Below are 17,500 nucleotides of genomic sequence, written 5' to 3'. Positions count from 1 at the left end.
TACCTTTGCCTCATACCCGTTGACCGTCTCTGTCTTCTCGCGCTGCCAGCCTAGAATGCCCGTCTTATTCCTGAGAGAGAGAAGAAAAGAGAAGAAGAGAGGAGAAGAGAGGAAAGGAGAAGAGAAGAAGAAGAGAAGAGAAGAGAAGAGAAGAGAAGAGAAGAGAAGAGAAGAGAAGAGAAGAGAAGAGAAGAGAAGAGAAGAGAAGAGAAGAAGAGGAGAGAAGAGAAGAGAAGAATAAGAGAAGAGAAGAAAAGAGAAGAAGAGGAGAGGAGAGGAGAGAAGAGAAGAGAAGAGAAGAAGAGAGGAGAGGAGAAGAAGATAATAGAAGAGGATAGAAGAGAAGAGCATAGAAGATAAGAGAAGAGAAGAGAAGAAGAGGAAGAAGAAGAAGAGAGGAGAAGAGAAGAGAAGAGAAGAAGAAGAAGAGAGGAGAAGAGACGAGACAAGAAGAGAAGAGAAGAGAGGAGAAGAGAAGAGAAGAAGAGGAGAGAAGAAGAGGAGAGAAGAGAAGAGAAGAATAAGAGAAGAGAAAAAAAGAGAAGAGAAGAAGAGAGGAGAAGAGAAGAGAAGAGAAGAGAAGAGAAGAGAAGAGAAGAGAAGAGAAGAGAAGAAAAGAGAAGAGACACAAACACATGCGCGCTCGCACAAACACATACACACACACACACACACACACACACACACACACACACACACACACACACACAGCAATGAGCTGGCGCAGCAGTGTAAGTTGGAGGCTGGCGTTTGGCATTCCCGGTGGCAGTTACCGCAAGAGGTCCAGAGGTGCCCATTACTGGCACTCACCATTGGCACAGAGAGGACGCCGGCCGGACACAAATAATAACATCATTTAGCAAGGGAGCCAGAGAGAGTAGAGAGAGAGAGGTTCCATTGGCCCATTGTTTCTGGGTTGTAATTATTGCAAGGGGGAGGGGGACCTAAGGACTGTTCTATTTAATGCTAGGAGTATTATCAGAGAGGAAAGAAGAAGAGAGGGGAAAGTTCTATTGGCCTGTATTGTTACCTCACCGACGCCGTCCGCCATTTTGATTTTGGTAGTCAAGGACGCGTCGCCAACGGTTCATTCATTCAGCATCAGTCAAAAACATGGCTAACACCGATCACAATTACGCAAAGGACCCAAATGCCCCAAATACACCAAAATATATAGGCACACAATGTGCTGCTGTAGGGTGTTACAAGTCCACAGGAAGGAACAAGGAGGTGGCATTTCATTCATTTCCCAAAGAAAAAAAAAGGTATAGTTTCGTTTTGATAGCCTAAGCCTGATGTGCAGATGTCAGATGGGCACAATGATATTTGAGCAACATGATGAGAACATTGTGTGTCAAAAGACATAACTTTGTGTGCTTAACTTCTAATGCGAGCACAACATTTAATTTTCTAGGCCTACCGAGTACCTTTTTTCACTTCTGATTTAGAAATGCATACTGTCGATGATCTGCAAGGAAGGCTGTTTTCAATGTCCAGCACCTCCCACCACAGTTTTAGCATAGCATACGTCACCTAGAAACTATTATTTTGCTCGTATATAATACGCCAACGACGTGCCACATCAAGTGCTATATTAACTAATTGTCTTACCTTAAAAGGATGTGTTGGGTAGGCAGATGATGCCACCGTTATGTCGCCGTAAAACAAAGTTGGATAGCCTGCTAGCGCAACAACCCACTGCATGATGAATCGAGGCGCTGAAATGATCTGACAACTGTGCAGTGGGCTTTGTTTATTCGTGTTATGATGATGCCCACATATGCATCTAACATTTTCCTTTCAAAATTTAACTCAATTAACTTTAAAATCGCCAGACTAAACATATCCACGGCAAAGTATCCAGTCCTTGTCCTATTGAAGTGGAGAAACTCACATAGACTTTCCTCTGACGGAAACTCAATTTCAACAAAAAAGCCAGACCCCTATAATTTGTGTTGTATCTCCCCCTAGTGGCAAAATAGAAAACATGAACCAGCGCAAATGTTAACCAAGGATATCTGTGATATTAAAACACACTACTGTTATTTTCTGCAGGTGTGCAGAATGGATTAATAACATCAGGCGGGAGGACCTATGTGGTTTACAGACCGATGAAATGAAGCATAGGAAAGTATGCAGTGACCATTTCGCCATTTCACAATTTGTGAACCCATTGGACAGGTAGAGACATTGCCATTTCATATTCCAGGATGCTGCAGTCATTCACTGTCTAGCCATGCCCCCTGTTCACCAAAGGCCATTCCAGTCCACTAACAAGAGGCCATCCCCCTCAACCTTTAAGAACTTTGCCATGCACTCAACAATTTGTATATTGCTGCACTCTGTATTTTATATCACTGTGTATGCCTCCATCTTTTGGACTTTCATGGACTCATTCTGTTGCAACAGTTGAGATCCTTCCAGAACTGTAAGCTTATTTACATTGTCAGACCCCTTGCCTTTCATTGATGTTGACTGTGCATTGAACTATTGTCATTGTTTGATGACCTCTTTTATTTTTTAATTTCAACCCATATATGTTTGAAAAGTTCTAGACTTTTTCCATGGGATGTCTTCGTATTTGCGGAGTCACCTTATCCTGGTGTCATGTTTTCTGTTGATTGCCATTACCATCCTACATGTGTCTTCAAACCAAATCATATCTCAAATGTATTTATACATACTATATCTAGTTGACTCAAAGTGCTTTGGTGCCCTTGTCCTTGTGTTTGTCCTCACATTTGCCTGGAGTTCACATAATATTGTAAATCCTCCTGGATTTCACTTGTGCTTTAGCATCTTTATTACCTCCTTCGATTTTCCCCCCCCCCCCAATTCAGTAAAGACAAAATAAATTTGAGTCTTTCCCAGTCTTCATCGCAGTCTGTTCATCTGAGTGGCAAAGCCTTTGTTCATTGTACAAAAAAGTCAATATATGTTCATTTGTGCAACACTAAAGTTTTGATTACACCTTCAACATTTTTTACTCAGACAATTCATAACTGGGCTTACAGTGTGTTTGTAGAAATATAAACATTACAATACTTTGCATTCTGCAGGAAATCTGGCCTACTGCCAATGGCCGTACCCTGGCTAGTAGACTGTCCCAACCCCCCTAAATCTCAAGACACAGTTCGTCCACCACCCCGAAAACGGGTCGCACTTGAAATTGAGACAACAGACTCAGAGATCCTGGATAGTAAGTGATTTAATGGCAAATGGTGGTAACAGATACATTCTGAGTGTTGAACACTGCATAGGTAGTAGTCTGTGCATAAGTCTGTTGTTACAGTTGTCACATTTCTTTTTAGGCACTGATGTACTGGCCAGTGTCAGCAATGACAACACAGTGGAAAAACTGAAAAGAAAAATTGGCTGCTACAAATCAAAGCTGTCAAGGCTAAAGAAAAAGACACCATCTATCAGCAAACAAACATTAAAGAGGGAAATTTCCAAAGTATTGCCAAAACAAGCCGCACAATTTGTCAACGAGCAAATTGATAATGCCAAAAAAAAAAACCAAGGGCCATTCGGTGGAGCAACTTCATGAAAAGTTGGGCGTTACAGGTTAAGGGTACAGGGCCAAAAGCCTACCGAACCATGAGGAGAATTTTCAAGCTCCCTACAGCCAGGACCCTTTCAAATATCTTGCAGAGAGTAGACATCGGGCCGGGATGGCATGAACCTGTGCTGTATGCACTTAAACATCAAGTGCAGCATATGGAAGAGCGAGATAGGCACGTTGCCATCACATTTGATGAAATTACATTGAAATGTAGCCTAAATTATAACATCTCGAAAGATGAAGTAGAAGGGTATGACGAAGGGGGAAGACCAGCCAACCATGCAGGGGTTTTCATGATCCGTAGTCTAACTGGGAAATGGAAACAACCCATAGGGTACTTCTTGTCATCTGGGACCATGAAGCATGGGGTCTTAAAAACCAAAATCATGGAGGCGGTGGAAAAGGTGCTTGACACTGGCTTCACTCCCATGGTGCTGGTAATGGACCAAGGCAGCAACAACCTGGCAGCCTGTAGAAACCTGGGTATAACAGAAGAAAAACCGTACTTCTTTGTCAAAAGCCAGAAGATTCATTTTTTATTCGACCCCCCCCATTTAATGAAAAACATCAGAAACAATTTGCGAAAATATGGATTTTACATAGGGGACAAATTGGCAGAATGGGGAGACATCACTGAAATGTTTAAAATTGATTCACAAAGACAACACCGAATGGCACCCAAGTTAACCCAACGGCATCTGTCCCTCACTGCCTTTTCAACAATGAGTGTGCCTCTCGCCACTCAGGTAAGCCACAAGTGAAAACTGTCATGCAGGCGTATAACATTCAATTTACAATCTTTATCTATGGTCCTGAAAATGGGATTTTTTTTATTTTTTTATTACAGGTTCTTAGTCATTCTGTTGCGGCTGCACTGCTCACCATGGCAGACATGGGGAAGCTAAGAGAGGGGGCAAAAACGACGGCAGATTTTGTAGCCCACTTTAACCAGATGTTTGACTGCTTTAACAGTAGCACATTGTCCAGCAGCACACCACAAAAGGATGCCTTCAGAGAGACACATATTGATTTTATCAATGAGAGTATTAACTGGCTGGCATCTGTCAGATGTGCCAGTGGCAACAGCTTGAATTGCCTAAATGGTTGGAGGCATAACCTAAGAGCAATCAAGGAAATCTGGGCTGAATTGAAAGGTAGCAGCAATAAGGCATAATTATTCAAATTGAGCTTTGCTAATGCTAATGAGCTTTGTCCACCACTGCATGTTTTCTGCTGTTGGCCAATGTACTGTTTGTCATTTGCATTCACAGAGAAAGGATTTCAGTTTCTATTTACGAGGCACCTCAACCAGGACTGCCTGGAACACTTCTTTGGGGTGATCAGAGCGAAGGGCGGGCACAGGGACAATCCAGACCCTCAGCAATTCCGATTAGACTACAGGCAGGCCGTGCTAGACTATCTAATGACATTTGGGAGAAATACAAATTGCGAACCGGAGGAAATACACCTATTGCTGCAATTGTCCCATTTGTTTGAGGTAGACGAAACACCCTTTCAAAAACAAAAGTGTCACACATGATTAGTATACTGTAAGTCTGTAATCTTTTGCAATGATTTTGTAGAGCTGCACTGAGTCATCGCAGATGGCAACTCCCCATCCATGCACCGCACTGACCATGCCTCACGAGGTACACGAAACACCCTTTCAAAAACAAAAGTGTCACACATGATTAGTATACTGTAAGTCTGTAATCATTTGCAATGATTTTGTAGAGCTGCACTGAGTCATCGCAGATGGCAACTCCCCATCCATGCACCGCACTGACCATGCCTCACGAGGTACACGAAACACCCTTTCAAAAACAAAAGTGTCACACATGATTAGTATACTGTAAGTCTGTAATCATTTGCAATGATTTTGTAGAGCTGCACTGAGTCATCGCAGATGGCAACTCCCCATCCATGCACCGCACTGACCATGCCTCACGTACAGTCTACTGATGAGGAACCCACATTCCCTGGACTGGACAACACAGAGTTCATGAAGGGGCTGGACGTCATTGAGGGCAATGTGTCAGTGTACCTTGCTGGCTATGTGGCCTTCAGAGCCTCTGCCAAATTTGATTGCAAGAGTTGTGTTACGCTGTGGGAGGCAAACGAGGAGGACAGAGATACACTCAAGGAGAAATACACCTTTTTCAGATATAAGCAGTTCAGGGATGGGTTATTCCCACCAAGTGTTGTATTACAGCGTACAACAGAGCAAATTGAACACATTTTTAGATGCCAATACCCCCACATTTCTAAAGGGAAACATGTCCTGGCACTCTTAAAATCTGCAGTATATCAGAGTGTGAATTTGGATGCTGTTATATGTTCCGCCAGCTGTCTGTCCTGCAAAGAGTTCCTTGTTAATACATACTTATTGATGAGGATAAAATTTCAACTGAAGGTGGGCAATCAGAACGCCAAAGCCATGAAAACAAAGAAATCAAGAAAATTAATGAAATTGACATCGGAATTTTGGCCCCCCCCCCCCCCACCCACACACACACACACACACCTTTTTTACATGATTGGTATTGATTCCAGCCCCTGATCACAGTCAGGAACAATAATGTGGCCCCCAGATTTAAAAAAAAGTTTGGGGACCCCTGGCCTACAGTAGCTTCAGGTTGCAATGAACGACGGGCTGTGCATACTGCTGAAGACACCCAGGTGGAGCAGTGCATGTTATCTTGCTCCGACAACTAATTTTTTAATTATTTTTTTTTTTACAAGGAATGTGTAATCTATATAAACAATGCTAATTAAATAAACATAGCCATCATCAAGTTTATCTCTTCAGCATGCTTTTGACTCTTGATCATTTCACCTCAGTAGAGCTGATTTCAAATGAATGTATGAGTCCCCCTCTCAGCTGGAGATGATGTGCTGCGGGTTGTTCAGCCAGGGTGCCAGGGTAGTGCGTGAGGTGCATGTTCTGCTGTCCCAGGAATCTTGTACAGGTGGCTCTTCACACTAAATCTGCCATATGTGGTGAGGAGTGACACAAAAAAAAAAAAAATATGCATTATTGTGTTAAGCTTACATGCAATGTTGACTGAGTTGCTAAAAACTGCCAAACTTAAGGTATTCTCTGAGTTGCAGAAAAAGTAATGCATTGCTGTAATTAATGCGTTGCTGGTTATGGTTTATCATTTCCTGCCACTGACTTGAATTAAGTATTAGTAATGTATCATTGTTTCCTGCTCGTGCGTGAAAATGCCTTAATCAATGTATAGTAGACATTCAAAACATTTGACTCCCAAGTCAGGTAAAAAACACGTTTCGCCTCACATGCGTTGGCTCCCAAAAAGTTAACTGACATCGGTCATGAAAACACCTAGAAGTACTCTAGGGGCCTACAACAGTCAAATGATATCATGCACATTTCCTGTTCACGTCAGGGTGAACATTAGGAGTGAAAATGGAAGTTTGGAATAAAAACCGGAACAACACAGCAGCAGAACTAACGTTGGTTTAGTGTACTTAGGCACGTATCCTTTTTCTGAAGAACTAGCACTTCTAGAAATTACACATGCCCATCGGACAAAATGTTCGCTGGCTGATGAAAATTTATGAAACTGGCCGGGAGACTAAGGCTAAAATTCCAAACAACGACTGGGAGGAGATGTGTTAACTTCCATTTTATACTTACGAATAAAATAGTTATACTCAACATAGGCCTAATAATTTAACATCATAGACACTTAGCTGTCCATGGAGATATGCTAACGTTAACGGCCGACACACATCACCCACTGTCCAGAAAGATCCATGAATACAACCATAATATTAAATCCATTTGATGACGAATATAAAGATAATGACGAACTTACTGCTAAGTGGATAGTTACTTGTCATATTTATGCAATACAAAAACATTAAGCCACTTGCCTTTTCAGGAAGAGTCAGCGTTGCGTCTAGAAGTTCCCAAAAAGGAACTTTTTTGTAGAGTTGCCGTTTCCAGTCATCACGGGTTTTTTTTTTTAATAAAACGTAGAAATCAACTATTAATCCCGTATCAAATGAATACAATGCGAAATAAGTGAATTTGATGAAAATGTGGTCGACAGAGAAAACAACACACGGTTTCATTCCTCACTCATGTATGAGTCTGAACATTGTGTTATTTACATGGAACGTCCATATCTAACAAAATCAAAATGGCGGCGCGGTGACGCCATAGAGGCAGCTGTTTCCGCTCTCTTCTTCTTTCCTCTCTGGTATTATGACACGTCCCTTTAGGCAGACCGGAACCTGGTCATGTTAGGTGCCCATAGCAACCTATTACAATGGCATATCTCTATATACTTAAAGAATCTCTGATGGAGCCTTGGCACTGGCACTGGCACTGGCACCGCCTCAGACGAGTGCATTTCACTGCCCAGCTAAACTTAGCTGGCACTCCTCCTCTAGCCTGATTATACCATCGACTTTCGAAACTCTTTGGCAATTGGTCTGACCAAGAGCATAACGAGCCCTCTCCCTTGGTTTTGCTACTGCTTGTTTGCTTCCTGACAAAGTGGGAGGAGTTCCCGTTTTTTTTCTGGAGCTCAGAAACGATATTTGTATTGCTCCTGGCCTGACGAGAAGCAATGCTGAAGGTGTTGCGTCACTAGGAGGCTACTCCTCCTCTACCGACGGCATAGCAGTCTACTCTACTGGTATTTTCAAATAAGCACCACTAGTGATTTCTCCATGCAGAATCCCATATTATACTATATTGTTATCAAGTCCTGCAGTAATGTCATAGCAATGTCGTTAGGATGTGGTTCATGCTTTTCAGCAAAAGATTGGGTCCATCTTTACTGAGAGGCAACAAAAATGAATACAAAAGGCTGCACACAGTCCAGTCTAGTGGTGCAACCTCATACCCTGAGGAGGAGTGTCTCTGGCCAACTTCAAAGAACCAAGAACTTGCTCTGTAGGCCTCATGGAAGCCACCTTTTATTTGTCATCCCTTTCAATGAATGACAAAAGACCAACAAAGGTCGGCGTCTGCGCCTGCACTTAACACCCATGTATTATTTGGTGAGTGCACTCCCAGGTCCTACTGGAGACATTGAGAATGGACAAGCTCCGAAACGTCTGTTTCTCCAGTTAAACCTCAGACTTCTGTTGTTAAATTTCGGCTTTCATACACTTTTTCACACAAGCCGTGTGTGCACCTCCTTTTTTCCTATTATCTTGAGTCATCCCTTTCACTGCAACAGATATCCCTTTCACTGCTGTAAACTATTACAGCATATGATCCGTAGTATCTGTAATCTATAATATTATACATTACGCTTTAGCCCATTAACGCATGACCCCTGCGTCATAAATGAGCTGTTACCAGAATGGCAATGACCAAGTCTTAATGTATTACTAAAGGCCCCGTGCACTGTCATAGTAGTGTTAAGTACTATAGTAGTTAACTTTCAATGGCTATTGCACCGTGCCACAGGAGGTACGGCTTACATTAAGGGGTTAACGCATGACCCCTGTTAGAAATGAGCAGTGACTAGAATGACAATGGTGAGTTACAGTATAATGTATTATTGAAGGTCCTGTGTAGGCCTATTGTCATAGTGGTGTTACATTTTTTTCAGTGACTATTACAGTGTTCCACTGTTGGAATGGGACACAAAAAGAAATGTTTTTTTTTTTAGGAATGTGTTATACTCATGTTTTGTCACTATATACTATTTGTCACTCACTATATATCTTCATAACACATACTCTGTGGCAATACAACCGCAGTTGCGCTTCGCCGGCTGTAGTATTTACTGAAATACAACAGAGCGAGGTATTGACTACTGTGAGCAAAGATTCTAAAGAAGTGGGTTATTTTCCCCACAAAAGCCCATTCAACCACAACATACCACCACAACCACAACCACATGAGACAAACAGACAGACCGTGACCTCTGTGTGCTGACCACGACCTCTCCAAGGAGATGCGACATATCTCCAGGTGGGTTACTGGGTCTGAGATAATCAATTGCCAGCCTATAGGCCTCTGCTCAGTCTGACAAGACAGTGCAGTTACTGGCCTCTGGCTTTGTAATGCATCACTGCCAGTGACCAACCCTACCTCTAGAATAGTGTTTCTCAACGGGAGTTCTACAGCCCCCCACGGGGCGTTGGGGGGCCCTAGGGGGGCGTTGAGAAGGATACAGCTGAGAGGGGGGTGGTGCTTAGTTGCCATTGGGCAGCATTAGTCCATTTTGTTTTTTAATACTAAGGGGGGCTTTGGCAGGCTTCTGATAAGGTCAGGGGGGCGTTGGGAGGTTTATGATAAAGTCCCGGGGAGTGTTTATTCAAAAAAGGTTGAGAACCACTGCTCTAGAAAGAGATGTTGCATATGTCCATTTGGGTTACAGGGTGTGCTGTACAGACTAGACATTTTCCAGGATAATCTTTACAAGCAAAAATATGTGGTTACTATACTTTAGTATTTTTTATGTTGTGGAGCGACACTGTCAAACCCCACTGTCACCAACCACCGCCAGAAGGACTTGCTGGAGATACTGTGTTACTGGGGCTTTTATAGCCAAGGCCCATGCTAAACTTTAAAGGCTTTAAAATATGCGCCTACTGCATTTTTAATGCTGTAATGCAGCACTGACCACTGACCAACCCCCCTCTTGTCGAAGGAGACACCTCAGAGAGACCCACCTCTCAGAGCAATATAGTTCGACAATAGACTGAGGTATTGACCACGGTGAGAGCTTCCTCTCCTTACAAGAGCCAATTTAACCACTGCATACACAACAGCACACACACATCCTCCATGCAGGACGCTGTAGCCCATTACAGAAGTAAGGGTTAACGTTCGTCGAGAAGGTCGCTACCGTGGAATAGCAGCACGACAGAGAGAATCTTTAGACCCCCAGTGCCGTTGTGGAACACCGCTAGGCAACAGCTAGGTAGGCTAGCCAGGACAACAGGTGTTGTCTATCACAGCAGCTGATTAGAGTGACAAAAGACCGGACCCCCTGCGGAGTGATATGAAACATTCGCTTTAGCCACTGACTTGTATACAAGCTAGTGGCTTTAGCAGTGAACGTCTTGTTGCCATTGACAGCGGTAGCCAGGACAACGGGTGCTGTCTATCACAGCAGCTGATTAGAGTCTTGTTGAAAAGTCGCTTTAGCAGTGAAAAGTCTTGTTGCCATTGACAGCGGTCTGTTATAGACCAACCCGTCCGTTATCGAAAAATAACAGACGTCCGAACGTTGGGGAGCCCCGTTGAAATGAATGGAGCATTCGACAGATGACGTCACAACCATATAATAAGCTAATTTAATTAGTGATGAAATTAATTAATTCAGGGAGTCCCTTAATGCACGCTGTAATAGTCATTGAAAAGTTATCTACCAAAGTACTACACTATGACATAACACAGGGCTTTATTAATGCACTAAGACTTTTTCTAGTAACAGCAAATGTCAAACGCAGTGTCTGAAAGGGTTAAATCTCATTTAAGGAGATGTGTGTTTCCAGCAAGGTGATGAGCGATGGGAGAGGTGTGTGGAAAGGCGGGCTGAGCCAGATTTAGGGACTGCACCGTGTCTAATGCGACTACAAGTCACTTTGAATAGGAATGTCACAGTGGTGTAGTCTACTTTTTTATAGTGGGTATACTATATATTTGAGTGGGTATACTGTATATATTTGTGCTATTCAAAGTAATGGATCAATCAATTTTAAGTGGGTATACTGAAATCCCTCAAATTTAGAAGTGGGTATACTCTGTATACCCACGTTCTATGTAGACTACACCACTGGACTGTCAGCTAAGTGTAATATTGTACAGTAAATTTGTGTAAAATACCTCCTTTGGTTTTATGAAGTTGGTCCTATCCTCCTCTCGAAAGAGATAATGTGCTTGTCCAGCTGGGTTACAGTCTGTTATAGTTGATGTCCAAGCTAAACTTTAAAGGCTAAAATATTTAGCTAGAGAAATTACAATGCATTCTGATTAGAAAATTCTAACCGGAATACACTGTAATGGCAACGTGCGAATGCACGCTGCACAGCCTGCTGCTGCATGACATGTGCCATCACGAACACGACCATTTTCACCCTCCACCTCTCGAAGGAGATGCACATTGTTATTGTTGAGTCGTGCGTGTATTATCAAAAGTGCTGTGTAATGTCATAGTAGCGTAGCACTATGATAGTATGCTGTTTTGACTATTTATTACAGCGGAACGATGTGCGTTATGGGGCTACAATGTTTCATTTATACCCGCACCTCTTGAAAGAGATGTTGCGTGTGGATTATCAAAAGTGCTGTGTAATGTCAAAGTAGCAGCATAAGAGTATTATGATAGTATGGTGTTTTGAGTAGAGATGCACCGGATCCTGATTTTTAGGATCCTGCCGGATACCGGATCCACTGTTGAAGATCCTGCCGGATCCGGAACCAGATACCGGATCCTACGAAAGGGTTGAAACACATAGCCTACTCGCACACGTGGGCCCTTTTTATTACGTTGGCTCAAACTATTTTTTAGACTCATTGGCTTACTGTCACACTGCCTGCACTGGCCGCTTCCAAAGTTCTTTCACTCCATGCAGCAATTGGGGTTGTGAAAGACTGACTGAAAAGGCTAGAGATGCACCAGATCCTGATTTTTAGGTAACTGCCGTATACCGGATCCACTGCTTAATATCCTGCTGGATCCGGATCCTGTGAAAAACCCTATTATCCTGTCGGATCCGGATCCGGAACCGGATCTTGGATCCTGTGCATCTCTAGTTTTGAGTAACTATTCCAGCGTTCCACAGGAGTGAGGTGCACTATGTTGTGCATTATGTCTACCTCTCGAAGGAGATGGTGCGTGTGTATTATCAAAAGTGCTGTGTAATGTCAAAGTAGCAGCATAGTAGTATTATGATAGTATGGTGTTTTGAGTAACTATGACAGCGTTTCACAGGAATGAGGTGCATTACCGCAGAAATACACCTACCGCGACATGAGCGAGGCGAGCGACGGAAGTAATTGACTTTGTATTGAGTCGCGCGACAAAAGCGATTCTGGAGACTAGAGCGATTTGCGCGATGAGCGCGACAGTTTGAAGTTGAAATCCTTTCAACTTTCTATGACGCGGTTCGGCGACAAGCCGCGACAGCCAATGACTGTATAGAGGTCAGTGACCAAAGCCAATGGGAATGCTTGAATGCTTTGCCTTCTGCCTGTACGGACATACTCTAGTCTCTTCAATCGCTCGTATCGCTTGCTGCTGCACTCTGTCGCTTGAATCGCATTGCGCCTGGTCTATTCGTGCGGTTATGTTGTGCATTACTACTACCTCTCGAAGGAGATATTGCGCATGTATTATCAAAAGTGCTGTGTAATGTCAAAGTAGCAGCATAGTAGTATTATGATAGTATGGTGTTTTGAGTAACTATTACAGCACATTATGTTGTGCATGATGACTACCTCTCGAAAGAGATGTTGCGCGTGTCCAGCTGCGTGGTGACCACGGGGGCATTGAGGCGCGCCGCCACCTGCTCCTCGGTGGGCTGCAGAGCGCCCAATCCCAGCAGCCCCAGCGCCCCGTTGGCACGCCGCGACGACGGGGACGCCAGCGACGACACGCACAGCGTCTCGCAGAACACCAGCTGACGGTCGTGGTCCACCTCCATCACCGTCGCACTGGAGTCTGAGAAGAGGAGGAGAAGAGGAGGAGAAGGAGGAGGAGGGAAGGAGGGAGGGAAAGAGAGGGGGGGAGAGGGAAGATGTATAGAGAGGAAAAGAGATTGAGGGGGAGAGAGATTGAGAGAGAGAGAGAGAAATAGAGAATGAGAATGATTGATGGGGCCAGTGAAGTAAAGGAAAGAAAAGATGAAAGAAGAAAGAAGAAACGATAGGGAGAGAAAAGGGAGAAAGAGAGAAGCAGAGGACAAAGATGTAACATAGATCGATAAAGAGACTTTGACTTTCGAAATCTCATTTATTTACAAAAATCTCTAAAAGACATACAAAATGTCATTCTTACATAAGATTACATGTAAGTGAAGTGCTTCATAAGAAGAAGAGAAAAGAGGATGAAGAGAGACAGAGAGAGGTGGTCAGAAAGAAAGATAAAAATGAGAAATACCGCAGAGTGAAATAAAGGAGAGAAGAAAGTGGGACGAGCGAAAGAGAAAATAGGGAAGAGAGAGGAAAGAGTGGAGAGAGAGAGAGAGAGAGAGAGAGATAGAAGCAAGGAACACAGCAGGACAAAATAATAGGAGCCACATCGAAGATGACAGAGAGAGAGAGGGGTGGAGAGAGAACGAGAGAGGCAGAGAAGGTGGGAAGAAAGACAGAGATGAAGGAGAAGAGGGGAGGGCGGAGGGGGAAGGACACACCCCAAGGGCACTCATCAATCACAGCAAGTTTGTGTTAAATGTACTCGGACACTGTCAAGTGCAGCACTATCAGACTCGTCTGCTGTCCGCCCCTCAGCAAGTCAAGTGAGCGGCTCTTTTCCAAAACGCAATAAAGGCCATTTCGATACAATTTGCATAAATATTTTTATAAACTTAACCTGTTAAGACATGTTGTTATGAATTTGCTGTTACCAGAATGGCAATGACCAAGTTGTAGTACATTTCTAAGGGCTCTATATACTATATCATAGTATTGTAGTACCGTGCTATGGTACTTCACTTTTCAATGACTATTACAGCGTGCCACTGGAGGTACGACATGCATTAAGGGGTTAATGGCATCTGATATTTCCATGACAAATGTAAACATTAAAAGACTTTCAACAATGTTAACAGATTAAGACAATGAAAACATTCTTGAATATTTTTGACATGAGTGCATATATAGCGTTTTGGAAAAGAGCTCTTCAGGCGTCGTCTCACAAGGTTGATGCTTTGGAAGTGACCCCCTAACTCTCTCTCTGAGTCTCTAACATGCTGGCTGGCTGCGGTGACTGAAGACAATTCTTGGTGACAAATGCTCGAGCCTCCAGGAACAAGCCCAGCTGTGAGGATTCTCATCTCTCATCTAAGTCGAGGACGTCAAAAGGAGCTATAAGCTCCACCAAATAAAGCACTTCAGTTGACTTTATACTCTCAGCATCTGTTGTTGCAGTTGTTTTTCTGAATATGAATGCACTGCAAGAACCGCCCAATGTATCAACCCTGTCGTCTGCTTAAAGCAGAGTTCTCTTTTAATGGCCATATGAATGCATTGCAAGAACCTCAAAATTCATCAACCACAGCAACTGTCGTCCACTTAAAGCCGAGGTCTCATAAGCTGTGTTGATTGATGTGTTGATGTATAACTTTGATAGAGGCATTACGCTGTGCATGTGATACTTCAAAGGGCTTCATAGAGTAATTATACAACTGGCATTTGGAATATTGATTAATCATTATTAACCCTTTCTGTCCTGAATGCCCGAGTGCATCCCCCCCCCATCATTTGCTTCACTACCTTTTTAGATTTACTTCAATCAATTTCAGCCTCTTTCTACTCATTTTATAAACACACTCTATTATCCATTCGATCAATAGTAAATTAAGAACAGAAGAGACATTTCAGGGCAGCAATTCTTCAGGGTAGCTTGCGAGATGGAGAGGAAAGGAGGGAGGGAGAGAGATAGAGAGAAAGACAGAGAGAGAGAGAGAGAGAGAGAGAGAGAGAGAGAGAGAGAGAGAAAGAGAAAGAGAAAGAGAAAGAGAGATGCACTGGGGGTTGTATTTTTTAGAAGATCTTCTCGAAAACGAGATATTCATCTCAAGGGGCTATCCTTTAATAAAGAATTTTGAAATAAATATGAAGCAAAGATAGAGAAAGTGAGAGAGAGAGAGTGAGAGTGAGAGCGAGAGAGAGCAAGGGTTGAGACATCGAATTTTCCAAGAAGTTTGTGAGAGAAGAGAAGGGGATGGAGAGAGGGAGAGAGAGAGACGGGAGAGAAAGAGTGATCGGTGGAGGGATGAATGAGAGGGCTGACCTTGTCCGCGGAATATGAAGCTGCGGTTGCCCCTCTGCCATGTCATCTGTTCGAAGCCCATGAGGGTGGTGTCCACGCGCAGACACTGGCCACTCTTCCACACCCGGTACGTGTCACTCGGACAGATACGCGACACCAGGGGAACTGAGGACAGGGGAGGAATGAACAGAGCATGGCAAAGACAAGGAGAGAGAAAGACCGTGAATGAGAGGTAGACAATAAAGAGAGAGAGAGAGATACACTGTAGTATGGCAGAGTATGGCAAAGACAAGAACAGAGCAAGAGAAAAGGCAGTGACAGAGAGAGATAGTGAAAAAATATATTATAAATTAATATATATATATATATAAGAGAGAGAGAGAGAGAGAGAGAGAGAGAGACATTGCATGCATACAGAGTAGGGCAAAGACAAGAACAGAGAAAGAGAAAGACAATGACTGAGAGGGAGATAGTGAACAATAGAGAGAGAGAGAGAGAGAGAGAGAGAGAGAGAGAGAGAGAGAGAGAGAGAGAGAGAGAGAGAGAGAGAAACATATAAATTGTATAGAAATCGATAAATACATTGAGAGAGAGAAAGATCATTTCAACAGGCGTCATAAAGACTAAAACGAGTCCATGAAATTGAATGCAAAGGAGGGTTTTCATTTTCATTTTCTTCTTACGTACCCCAGCTCGTAAACTCCCATTTCATTTCCACATAAAAATCCTCAGCCTGTGAAAAAGAGAGAGAGAAAGAGAGATCCAAAGGGAGGAAAGAGGGAGAAGAATGAGAGATAGAGTAGGTCGGGATGGAGAGATGGAGAGGATGTGGAGAGATGGAGGTAGAGATGGAGGTAGAGATAGAGAGAGAGAGGAAGGGAGGAAGGAAGGACGAGGAGGATGAAAGGTGACCAGTAGATACATGAGAAAGAGGGGGGGAGAGAGAGAGAGAAGAAGAAGAAGAAGAAGATGAGAGGAGAGGAGAGAGAGAGAAAGAGTGGGAGTTAATAGGGAATTATGGGTAGAAGCCAGGCCATTTGAATGTGAGTCGCAGAGCAAACGTTGGACAATGACAAATGGACAACAGGCCAGAGGGGACATTAATAATACAACCACAACCTGGACAGAGAGAGAGAGAGAGAGAGAGAGAGAGAGAGAGAGGGGGGGGGGGGGGGGGGGGGAGAGATAGGCCGAATTGACCGTAATGTTCTGTTACCCATTTTGATATTATCTGCAAGCTTTAGCATCAATGATATGAACAAGCATGCCAACAAACGCATATTTGAACGTGAATTTGAGAGAGAGAGAGAGAGAGAGAGAGAGAGAGAGAGAGAGAGAGAGAGAGAGAGAGAGAGAGAGAGAAAGAGAGAGAGAGAGAGAGAGAGAAAGAGTTGTAGAGAGAGGGAGAGATGTAGAGAAAGGGCAGAGGAAAGGTAAGAGCCGAGGAGGAGAGACAAATATGGAGAAATACGAAGAGGTGAGGGTGGGCGAGAGGAAACGAGAGAAAACAGAGAGAAAGAGTGCAAGCAAGAGGGTGCTGCTGAGGACACCAGCAGGGTGAGAATGAGGGATGGGCTCCACATCTATCAAACACAACCGCAGGGAAGCAGCCTCAAGCTTCAGCTGATAGAACAAGAGGAACGAGAGAGGAGGAAAAGGGGAAGAGGAGAGGAGGAGGAGATGAGAGGAGAAGAGAGGAGAGGATGAGACGAGACAGCACAGGTAATGGACAACAGATACACATACAGATACGAGTAAGACCCAATGTGAAAACCTCGGCAAAATTCTGCGTTGTACAGTAGCTAAATGATGCGCTAGTACGACTCCTACTGTTCATAGAAGTACTGTAAGACTGAATGTGAAAAACACCAAAATTCCAGCACCGCTTAAGTGTGACTCCAACTGCATATGACAATCGCGGTCACACACACTTACCAGTGTGTGTGTGTGTGTGTGTGTGTGTGTGTGTGTGTGTGTGTGTGTGTGTGTGTGTTGGAGAGAT

At 43.5% G+C, this 17,500-nt stretch overlaps 1 protein-coding gene and 1 long non-coding RNA gene across 3 annotated transcripts in view; both read right to left on the bottom strand.

Annotated features, from left to right (window-relative positions):
- ankrd13b (ankyrin repeat domain 13B) overlaps positions 1–17,500 on the bottom strand; it is a 69,306-nt gene that overhangs the window by 20,734 nt on the left and 31,072 nt on the right. The window contains exons 4-7 of the mRNA XM_063205786.1: positions 16,186–16,231; positions 15,520–15,663; positions 13,005–13,227; positions 4–70 (exon numbers count right to left, since the gene is read on the bottom strand). Of these exons, the coding sequence (XP_063061856.1) occupies positions 4–70; positions 13,005–13,227; positions 15,520–15,663; positions 16,186–16,231 (480 nt within the window). The remainder of the gene's footprint in view (positions 1–3; positions 71–13,004; positions 13,228–15,519; positions 15,664–16,185; positions 16,232–17,500) is intronic.
- Positions 3,191–6,624, bottom strand: LOC134454653 (uncharacterized). 2 transcript variants are annotated; one of them, XR_010035880.1, is made up of 2 exons: positions 6,402–6,624; positions 3,191–5,669 (listed from the first exon to the last, which is right to left on the bottom strand). It is a non-coding gene; the product is annotated as an uncharacterized LOC134454653 (long non-coding RNA). The 2 variants fall into 2 exon arrangements; XR_010035879.1 differs by having other exon boundaries at positions 3,191–4,044.

This window comes from Engraulis encrasicolus, chromosome 8 (assembly GCF_034702125.1).
Source record: "Engraulis encrasicolus isolate BLACKSEA-1 chromosome 8, IST_EnEncr_1.0, whole genome shotgun sequence".
NCBI lineage: Eukaryota > Metazoa > Chordata > Actinopteri > Clupeiformes > Engraulidae > Engraulis > Engraulis encrasicolus.
The sequence above is the reverse complement of the archived record's forward strand: the minus strand, read 5'-3'. Positions and strand labels throughout refer to the sequence as shown.